At 30.7% G+C, this 12010-nt stretch overlaps 1 protein-coding gene across 1 annotated transcript in view; it reads left to right on the top strand.

Annotated features, from left to right (window-relative positions):
• Positions 1 to 12010, top strand: part of LOC126734645 (uncharacterized) — a 134227-nt gene that overhangs the window by 62678 nt on the left and 59539 nt on the right. Inside the window, exon 4 of the mRNA XM_050438342.1 lies at positions 3352 to 3506. Within this exon, the coding sequence (XP_050294299.1) occupies positions 3352 to 3506 (155 nt within the window). The remainder of the gene's footprint in view (positions 1 to 3351; positions 3507 to 12010) is intronic.

Here is a 12010-nt window from a genome sequence, read left to right as displayed (position 1 = left end):
CTCTCCCTCGTTTTTCTCTCGCTTCTGCTGTCACATATTCTCCGTCATCATGTTTCACGCCCTTTTACGTAATTTTTGTTTACGTCTTCCAGGCGGGCCACGCCAGTCCGAGAATAGGATTGTGGAAGTATCACTTGCCATACAGGATTTGGCCCTTTCTATACTATTCCTTTCCTACGATTGGTAACGCCGCTAATAACAGCTGTTCGCCGTCATTCCGGAATGATAAAAGTGGGCACGACACCTCTGGAGCCGAATGGAAGGTTAGTGAGTATGTAAGGATGCGCGTCGACGCTTAGAGGTAGTTTATAGTTTAGCTGACCATTTTCGTCCATTAATTGTTTAAATTGAGACCTAACAAATGGGTAGAAAAGCTATATTGTTGTATTAATGTGAGATGTGAGCTAATAATTAGACATCCGTCAATTGAAAAGTGTTGAAAAATAAATAATAGCACCTAAAATAAATCAGATGAAAGTGTGTGAAAAGCTGGGAGCTAGGATGGGGAAATAAGGAATCTGTTGAGCCGATGCTCCTTAAACCACCTCAATTTGATATTAAATGCTACATCCTGGAATATTTATTAGCATCAATTTGAAGCGACTGCAAAAACAATTGGTTAGTCATATCATATAGGAAGAAGGCCACGGGCCTTATATTGACCTTAAGAAGAGATGCTGCTGCCATCTTGCAAAGAATGTCTCCCGAAGAACAATAAGTGTACAATCACCTAGTGAGACATTCGGAGATACGTCGAGGCCAACCGCATCTGGCATATGTCATACGTAGTAAAAAAATCGGTGCCAAAAATTAAAAGAAACCTTGCAAAAATTTAAAGTTGATATTGCACGTGGAATAGTGGAACGTTTGGCAGTCCAGTTATTCCTGGATAGATTTCATGATAGTGAAATAAGGTAAAACTTATTGTGCATTTATTTACTAAATTAGGTGCGCATCCACCTAAGCTAGTAAATGCATTATAACAGACTCTTGAATTCAAAGATTCCAAGAATACGAATCAGTTAAGTGAATCAATAGAGTGGTTAATTAAGGATATAGCCGTAGAAGAACCGTAGAATGTATTATGATAAAGCAAGTTATATTCTAAAGAGTATCGTAAAGAGACACTCTTCAGAAGGCGCTATTTCAACTCCCGAAAAGCTAAGGAAGGTCAATGCCAAGTAACGATTATCGACCTAAATTTAGAAAGCCGTTTTGGGAGAACTTTATCCGGAGGACTGCAAATACTGACAGCCAGCAGAGGAGAAAGATGCTAAATTGTTAAGAGCTACTATCGCCGATGATACTTGGCAAAGTGGAGATCTTTTAAGAAACCAATAGGAAGATCCCGATATAGATAGTCCTAACTTATGTAAACAAAGCGAGAAAGCTGAAGCCAATTTGGGAAGACGTTGTCAAGTATTCCCTATGTACAAGTCATGTATGCAAAGAGGAAAGAAAGCAAATTGTTGTGCCTAAATGTCACATTTTGGAGTCTTTAGAGGAAATACATAATGAGTTAGGAGGATATCTTGGAGTACAAAAACCCTGCGAAAAGTAAGGGAAAAATTTTGCTGAGGCCGCAAAGAAAATAGCAAGCTTTGAAGCGACATTATAACGTAAATGCCTTTGAAAGGATTGCTATTGACATTGCTGGTCCGTTTTTCCAAATCAGAAGCAGAAAATAAGTGCATCGTGGTCGTGATTGATTATCACACGAAATAGATTGAGGCCTACTCTCTAGCAAACCAGCAAGTCTTTACTATGGCCGAAATCTTAATAAAAAAATAGATCTGTCGATTTGGTGTACCTGGCGATACACTCAGACTAAGCAAGAAATTTTAAATCCAGCTTGTTCCAGAATATCTGTAAGACGCTTGAAATTAAGAAAACAAGAATAAAAGAATAAAAAAAGTAAATGTGTCGAATTGATGAATCAAATGAATCGAACCGGTATGGACTTTTTAAAATTACAGTAATTAAATTGTTTTGCAACGAATTTATTATGCGTTCTGAATTTGGTTGCTAACAACGTATCGGACGCTAGCTTCACATATATCTTTAATTAACTTCCCTCGAAACCAATCAAGTTTCACTGGTTGGAAATATTTTTTTATTGTGACGCATTTTTTCAAGAAGAACCATATTCGATACATACTTGAACGTCTAAGACGTTTTGACATTTTGCTGCATTTTACGATATTTTAATTTGATACTTTTGCACACAAAATTTAGAATTTGTAAAAAAAATCGCTCTTAATTAGTGCAGTAGTATTTGGTTGAAAATAAGTAGAGTAGGTCTGTCTATGAACAACATTTTGTACACTTTCAGTGTCTATATTTGCGTAAAGCTAAGAAAATTGTGTCAATAACGGTGAATATTATAAAAAGGATTATAACTATTATACCAGAATGACTTAATATTTTTTTAACTGTTTGTATAAAATAAAATTTTATGCACAAAAAATATCAAAAAATTTTACATATAAGTTTAATACTGAGCTAATTTTATAATGAATCAAAAAAAGTATAAACTTATACTTTTACCTACTCTATGTTTGCAAGAAAATTGACTTTGAAAATTAAATTTTAATTTAAGAAAAGCCTGTATAACCTACTTCACTACTACCTAAGTGTAAATTAGCCTTTAAATATGTGAAATAATCCTTGCAAATACGTACGAAAGCGATTATTTTAAAGTTTCCAAACTCAGGTTTTTCGTAAGATGTATTTTAACTTTTATATGTAGAAAGCCAAATTTTATTATTTTTTTTTAAACCGTAATTAAATGGCTTAAAATATAAACATATAGATACATTAATTTTAAACCGATTGAGCATTAAATGGTTATAAAAATATTGAGAAAAACAAACGAATTTATAGTACTCAATTACTCCGTACATAGCTCCCTTAGGAACGGCTTCCTCTTCCTTATTGAATAATTAGAATTTTATTATTTACAAATGTTATGCGAAATAAATATTTAATCCTGTCCTATTACAGTATAACCATTTTTGGATATTACAATATGTCTATAGTCGATATAATAATATATTTTAATCCTGGGAAAAAAGTAGTGTTTATACTCAAACAAGTTATAGGTATTTTTAAGTCTCTGTTCCAATCATTATTAAATACTATGTATTTGTTATATTTTAAATTTTCTCACTATATTTTAATTTCTTTGTTTATATCCTATGTATTGCCTTAGTATATTATAATAATTATACTATTATCATTTTTACTTCTATAAATCCCCCAATAATAAGAAATAGGAACAAATCCTTTTCTGTCAGTCTTTTTTTTTACACATACTATTGTCAATAATACTATTAATTATTTCTGGCTTAGTTGGCAAAGCCCTGCGAAGATATCTTTTATAATTGCGAGTTCAGAGCAGCACCAATCAAATGCTGTCATGGAGATATCAGTTTTTATTACCTGCTAACTGAAAATGGATTATGCTACGCTTTCAATTCCCGATACGTCGAAAGAGATTATTTAGGGTAAGTATAATAGGTTCTTTATTTACTTTAAGTTATAAGTTTGGTTTAATATGTAGTAATAAAATGTGGTAATAGCTAAAAATCCTTTTTAATTATATTGGCTGTATAAAAAAATTAGTTAAAAACTATTGTTATTATTTTTTATTTAATAACGTATAATTTATAATTATTATAATTTATCACGTTCTTCATGACAGATTCAAGTCGATGTAATTTGCACTGATTTTGCAAAAGCTGAAGTAGTCAAAGCAATTAATATCTTCAACAAAAAGTAGTATATGAAAAATGATATTAGAGGACAGGGGGAAACCCTACAAAAAAAATCAAATCAAAACGCTCTCAGTTTTTTTGGTAGTAACTAACGCCCTGTAGCAAAAATGTTTAAAGCAATATAAAAACAAGGAGAAGTTTTATCGTTGTTTTTATCGTTTTTTTTTAAATTCTATAACAAAGTTAGGTAGGATATTAAAAAAAAACGAGCTTAAAGATTAATAGATTAAACGTCAGCTCCTAGGTATATAAAAAAATCTATTACACCTCAAGTAAATTATTGTACTTAACACTTATTGAACTTAAAATAAATTAAGTATATCGAACGGTATCATTACAGATTTTAGTTCATATTTCTTTTAAATACGTGAATAAATCTATTTTCTTTTTCTTTTCAATTTTTGAGCATGTGAAATAGTAATTTCTAAATTGATTCTTGCTATAAGTAATGTAATACCCAATAAAATAAGTAACTTATTACATAACATAATATTTTATTCGTTTTCGCCAACCAATGCACCAAATTGGTACATTTAAAATATAAACTCTCTTTAAGTCCTTAGTTTAATTCAATCCCGTCGAAAATGTTGATGATCTAAGGAATGAAGTTATGAATAAAAACGTGAGGAAAAATATGCTTTAATATGTTTTATTTTTTACCTTAAAACATCGTGTTACATGAAAAAAGATGCAAGGGAGATTTTTCTTAAGTTGAACGAGGAATTCAAAAATGATTTCTAATTAATATAAATTCATGTGCGTCTTTTCTATTAGACTTATCTAAGATAGAACATTAAATATCAGACCATGTTTTATGACATCGAAGCAAATTAGCTAGCAAGCTATAGTTAACCAATTGTCATATCCAAATTTCGGTTAAGTCAGTGATAATTGTAGTCTTTCTGCGTTTTTGACATTTTTACTGACCGTTATTGAAGACTAAGTGGAAGAATCACATAGGATAGTCTATTTGATTGTACGTGGTTTGTAGATTTTTGAAGAATTCAATGACAGTCACCCGTTTAAAAGCGTAGATTTGGTCAAGAAGTGCTTGGTGCTGATATATGGATAATTAGAATATCGTTTCAAAAAATTGGAGAACCAATCTTCTCCTGCAGATTTTTTTCCATAGGGTCATTGGAAATCTATTACTCCTGTTAACTCCCCAACCTGAAAGTTTGGATGAACTTCGTCAATCGACAGCTGCCATGATATCACACAACATGTTTTTGAAAATGTCTGTCAGGAATTTGAACATCGCCTATATTGTTTGGCCAAAAACGGGCAACATTTTGAACACTTATTGAAATAAAAACTGATATTTTTATGTTTCTATTTTCTATCTGAACAAATTAAGAAAAACAAAGATTTTTCTAAATTTCTCGAAAACGAATCGACCGATTTAAAAAAAACCAAACGTCAAAATAAAAGACTTCGAAAGACCTTTTAAATAAGCTATTACTCGATACCCCTTGCCATTTAAAATTTTTAAGGGGATGACCATAAGGGGCAATGGGTGAAAGGGGGTGAAGTAATTTTAGGTTAAAAAGTTGTCCCCCTTGACAAACCTTTTGACGTATTTCGGCGTTTTTTTTTAAACAGTGGTTTTCGATAAAGCCGTGGTGGGAAGGTTTCAAATTAACACCCTGTATATTCGCACCATTGGTACCTAGAAATTATTAATTTTGGATTTGTATTAGAATTGACGAAGTGCAACTTGTCACGAAATACCCCGGGTGTTCATGTCACGAAATGCCTAACGTCATATGTTACCTTTATATTTGTTACATAAGATGATATCAGTGCATAAAATTTGTCTATTTCATTTAACAAGTAAAACTTACCGAATGCTGTATACAATTGAGAAATTTGTTGTGAAAATTGTATTTTTGATACATGAAAACACACCTTACTAAACTAGCAACGTAAATGACAGATACGCGTGTCAAATTTCTTTCTAACCTATTCATATGAGTTCATGTTGTGCCTTTTTAAAATTTTTCTCGTTTTCACGAATTGTGCCGATCTCTGTACATTCATTCTTGTATAGTGAAAAATATAATTGCTGTAATTGGCCTTATGTGTAGTTGCAGTCTTCGCTATATGCAAATACAATTTATGGGTTGCGCGAGGCTTCGCGTTACTAAGAATTCTTCAACTATATAGAGTTTAATTTTAAAAAAAACCTGTATTGTGATGCTCTCGATATTCTTTAAACATCAGTTAAACGAAATTGTTCCTTTAAGATTCTATTAAAAATGCCTTATGCGTAAGGATTTGTATGGTCGTGTGTAGCCTCCGACCACGCATAAGATGTTTTTAATAGTACTTTTTTTTATTGTTCAAGAAAGTCTTAATATTTCCTACTCTTAACTATTTGAAACTTTTATTGTACTTTATTCCTTATTCCCAAAAACTTTAATTAATTTGGTGACCGTGATACAAATCTTGTTAACCTCTTGAGAACCCTTATTTTGGGACTCTTTCTTAGAGGTCTATTAGAAAGCTTATTGATCTTATAATTTGAATTAAACCTCAGTAAATTAATACTTTGTCCACGGACGATAGCATATAAAACTACTGATATAGTTGAAGAAAAACATAGGCTGTTATGTTATAACAATATTAAAAGTCTAACTCATTGATATCTTAGTCGCTAGCAGTTGCCTATAAAATAACTGCGAAGCGCTTTCGTAGTTCTTGATGAAAAGCTGTTATATCGGATACAAGTTTATAATTTTTAAACAATCTTCTGGCTATATTTCTCTCGGACATAGTATAAGTTTCTTCTAGTATATCAACAATTATTTCAAGTTTTCAGGCTGCATTGTATTGTATTAGTATTGTATTTTTTGATTATGTAGCTTTAAAATAGCTATTTAAAGTTAAATAGTAAAAGATGAGAAGCACTCCTGGTGCTTCTCGTCTAGTGACATACATTCGAAAAATTTGTGTCACCGTAAAGTTCCCAAAGTTTTTGTTCTTAATCGGAAAATAGATTAGAAGCTTTTTAACTCATTAATTTTGATTAAGAAAGCAACGAAAATACTTGAAAAAAAACTTTACTACTCTCGAATTTTATTTTAATAATAGGGTTATTTCTTAATACGAATTAAAATTAACAAATTATTAGTCTTTTTAATAAAGATACTGGAAAACTTTTTAATACCATTTATTACCTCTCGCGTTTATGCAAGCTTCGAGGTATCTATACTCTATCGGTAGTAGGCACGTCCCTAGATTGCTGTCTTTAAGAATGTAAATTTTAGAAACTTTGATCAGGTCTGATGATGCCTTTAGGTGATAAACACGTGTTACCAATTAATCATTATTCGTAATATAAGTTGGATACTTTGACCAAACCTGAGGTTCCTTAGAGCCTTTGTAACTCTCTTAAAGAAAAAAATTAACGACTACTTTCTAACTTGGAGATGCCTGTCCATGCTATCTATGAGATTGAAGATATGCTGGTAAGGAATATTACTTATTCCTTCCTGATTATTATTACTTCCTGAGCAGCATGAACTAGCTCTTGTATAGTCCTAGGTGGGTTTCTGCGTACTGATACTGCCCTAGAAAGCATCTTCAATGCGGTTTATATCTGACGATAGTGAGGGCGAGTCCAAACGATTGATGCTTTCCGATTACAAATACTTATTATGGTAAGGTCTAGAATTTTTCCTTTGTATATCAATAATATCACCAATTACTTTGACATAAATGAATTCTTTGCAACCATTAGAGATGATATTACCCCACAACATAGCACATTCTCCTGCAAAGGGTGGTACGGGATGTCCATGAGCAAGCTGGACAGCTCTTGTTTAATCCCTCTATCCTATACCTATTTCTGTCAGAAAAAAAAACACCGAGTTCGAAAATTCTGATAAAGCTTACTTAGAACATTGAATACACTAGAATTGATTAAAATAAATAAAATTAATTAAATAACATTGGCTGCTTTGTTGATAAACATACTTAGTATTCCAGGTTGCCATTGATTACTCAATTTTAACAGAAGAAAATAAAGTGATATAATAAATTATTATAATAATAAGAAAGAAGCGATTCTTTAAATCGCTAATATTCTCGCGATAAAGGTATTTGGAAACTGCGCTCGTAGTTTCACAGGTGTCAATGGCGTAATTTTTCTAGGTTATAATATTATAAAAGAAGACATACCTATTTATGAAGTGCCTATTGAATATTGGGTACCAAAACTAAGCTTTTCCCTTTATAAGCTATTTCTAAGCTATTTCCCTAAGCTATTTCTTTTAGGAAAATATTAATAAAAATATGTAATTAAGTATATTATTTTAATCTAGCAAATTTTTTACTTATTCGAACCCGAAATGCTGCAAAAATAATGTGTGCAAAATGAAGGTACTGCCTGGTCGATATCCAGAAATAAAAATCGAGAACGCAGCATATGTCATTTGCCAGGAACACATTTATGACTATAAAGTCATCACTATAAAGTCTGACACATTGACATCTTAGTCGCTAGCAGTGACCTATAAAATAACTGCGAAGCGCTTTTGTAGTTTTTGATGAAAAGCTATTATGTCGGATACAAGTAACAAGGTTTATACCCACTATAACTTTATCGGTTTATAGTGGGTATAAACCTCGACAAACTAAGGTTTTTTGTGAAAATTAAGTAAAAGGTTAACTTCCAAAGGATTTAAATTAAACTTTATTTTATAATATTTATTAAATAATTATTATATAATTATTTTATTAAAAAACTTTTATTTGTAGAGGTTTGCAACCACCTCAAATGTGTTTAGATATTTATTATATATTATAGAAAAAAGATTAATTCAAATCCTTTGGATGCCTTTTTCATTCCTTTAACATTCGACTATTTAATTAATTTTCACAACAAAACTTTAAATTGTAGAGATTTATAACCACTATTAATCAATTTAGTTATTAATTGTTAAAATCTGGACAAAAAATTATTAATATTTCTTAGAAATTGCAGGAGATACGGGCATTATATTGATAATAGCGTATATATATATAACAGCGGTAGTGAACTATAAATAGGTTGCTGGCATACAACATATGCTGCGTTCTAGATTTTGGTTGGTGAATATCGATGGAACGCTCGCTTCACATATTATGCAAAAATATCCAGAAACAACACAAAGTGGCAACATTGCAACATCTTTTATTCTGGAAAATTTGTTAAAATATATTTTTTTAGTTATCAAATAAACGAAAATTTTAAAAATAAATTTTTTACTTGTTACAAAATACAACACATTAAAAAAAATTTCAGCGAATTAAGAAAAATATATTATATTAAATAAAATATATATATATTAAATGAAAAATTGGAAGCCGATTTGACATCATTGTCTGAGAGATTGTGAACTCAAATGACCTCGCCTTTGATTTACAGCTAGGCTTATTCTAGGCATTCAATGTTCTAAGGCTATGTGCTCTTGTGCTCAATGTATATATAATGAACTTTGAGCTCAGGCTGTAGTTAGATTGCTTTTAATGGTCGGCCACCCTCAAACCTATTGCCAGTATTCACCTGTAGAGAAGTTCAAGAAGTTGTGAAATATAGTTGGGTTTTTTCAGATGATTAAGTAAATATAACGGTTCTATTGTTAATTAGTTACACGCCTTCTACCCCTTTTCGATCGAATGAAGAGAATTATTCTGGATAGAATGATTCCAATTGCTAGACACATTACATTAAAAAACCTCAACTCCATTATCCACGAACCTTTGAGAGTGACCTTTTAAATAAGCCACCCACTATTCTTGCACGGTCAATTACAGTTATGACTTGTAGACACATCTTTCCGCGTGAACTCGACTTTAATCGGGAAACAAATATGCCTTACATTTTCCTAGAGAAAATGTTTGTATATTTTTTCAATTTTGGTAATTACCTAATTATAACAAACCTAATTATTAAGAACCAACCTGATTGTAACAATAAGAATTAGAAAAAAGTATAAATAGCTATATTTTGTTCTGCCATTTTACCAATTTGCCCACAATTTAAGAAATACCCCTAAAAAACAATTTAATACATGTTAACATGATTAAATTATTTTCGTTTGTTATTAAAAAAAATAGAATTAAAATTAAAAAATCTATTTTAAATGTATTATAACGATGTTAAGACCCACTAACAGAATTGTCTCCAATCTTGAAAATATTTTACGCATAACTTTTCTAATATTTTCTTTAATTTACAATTTATGAATTAAGTTGCCGGTCCATCTCGCATAAATGAGCCTTCTATAAAATTAATTTACTCTCTTTACTAAATAAATATTTAGAGAATTTTCTGTTATTAAAACCATAAAACACACTTGTGCATCGCCAATTCATATAAAGTTCTTAGCACAGTGTTATGATTTTATCAAAGGTGAACAACTATTCATAGGAAACTTTTCTCGACCATTTGTTTTGATAACCTAAAAAGCGTACGGTCGTAAAATTTAATGATAGCACTATTTCCTTATGTGAAATTTATGCAGAGGGCCCATATAGAGTAATTTAGCATATCAGATTCATGCCAAGAAGTGTCGCTTCCTGCAAAACCATAATGTAATTTCAGAGCAAGACTTGGGGCCATGACAAATGAAGTATTTTCGAGCACAAGAAAAAGGGTTTATCCGAGTTTTCATATGCAACTGGCAAACATAAGATGTTTCCTGCGCTTGAGTTTGAAAATGTAAATTGTTCTCGTTTCACCTTTATAAATGGTTATTTATAACACACTTAAAGTTTCATCTAAAATAGAGATATGATTTTTAAATAAAATTTAATTTAATAATATGCTTATTTTTAATAAATTGAATAATTACTTCCAGAATGCTTAATCACTTACCATAGTCTAAAGATACTAAAGATGTTAGGGTAGTAAGGTCCATTGTATGGCGGCATAAGATTAAGAGAACACTCTATTACTTCGGTTTTTTTAAGCAGAACAAATAAAATTTTGTATGCTACATAAGCTCTCATTCTTTGACGTACTTAATTGTTTTTTGTTGTTTTCGGTATAACGAGGAATTGCGTTTAATTTTTCTAATTTTAAATGTTATATTCCCAAAAATACTAATTACTAAAACAATAAAAATGATTACACATACTATAAAAAAATTAAATTTTTCGAACAGTTCAATTCTATGAGTAAGTTAAAAATGTAACATTTACCTTAAATAAAATAATAAATAAGTGTAATAGATTGGTTTTTAAATGTTAAAAAATAAATAGGAGCGTTTTTATTTTTTTTACGAAATACTTTATCATTTTGTGACAAAAAAGTAGAATGTCCTTGGAAATGCATTAGGTCACAAATACGAAGATATACATATTTTTTCTAGTCAGCTCAATAATCTGTGAGAAAAATCTGATTACAGGCTTTTTGACTATAATATATTCGATAGGAATGGACCTTCCACTACTATTTTTAGCGTCAAATATTCTGTTAACCAAGTAACTCTTCAATTATTGTTAATTACTGATCATTCGAAACTTCGGTATGTCTTTTGGGCTTCCTTTGTATCAAATCTGACATAAAAATATCCTAGGTCCACCCTGGATGAGCCACAAATATGTACTTTGACGGTGCTATTGCTTAAGCACCATCAAAAACTTTCTACAGGCAAAATGATACCTTTTTACATTATCAATAAAATAATTAGGTCCATAAAAATATAATAAATATATCAGAAAGGTAAAACTAAAATTGGGTTTCAGAGCAAAGGATATTGTCATTTGGCGATTTGCCTTGCTTTTATAGTAAGGGGCTTGCTATAGCATATTTACATAAATCCATTATGTAAGAGGTTTAGAATCCATCATATCCATCTAAGAAAATATGATGGAGATCCATTTTTTGCTCTTCGTGATTATAATTTCTACATTAAACATCTAGAAAAGCAAATGCAAGAGCAAATTTTAAATGCGTATTATAGTATATTTCAGATTTAGTAAATAAATTTCTAGTTCAAAAATAATTCAAAATTTTTGCATTACTTACATTTTAAAGAAAACTTGAATCAACGAAGATCTTTCAAAGAGGCTTGTACGCTGACATACTTTTTTCTTTTAATATTCAGTATATACAGCATTGGCAAATTAGTAGTACAGATTAATATATTAGAAAAATTAAGTACAGTTAACTCTCGTTAATAGCAACGTCCCCGAATCCAATCTCTTTCAGGTATCGCGATTGGAGAGTGTCCCTCCACTCTGCG

Source organism: Anthonomus grandis, chromosome 3 (assembly GCF_022605725.1).
Source record: "Anthonomus grandis grandis chromosome 3, icAntGran1.3, whole genome shotgun sequence".
NCBI lineage: Eukaryota > Metazoa > Arthropoda > Insecta > Coleoptera > Curculionidae > Anthonomus > Anthonomus grandis.
Note: the sequence above shows the minus strand (reverse complement) of the source record. Positions and strands in the feature narration are given on the sequence as shown.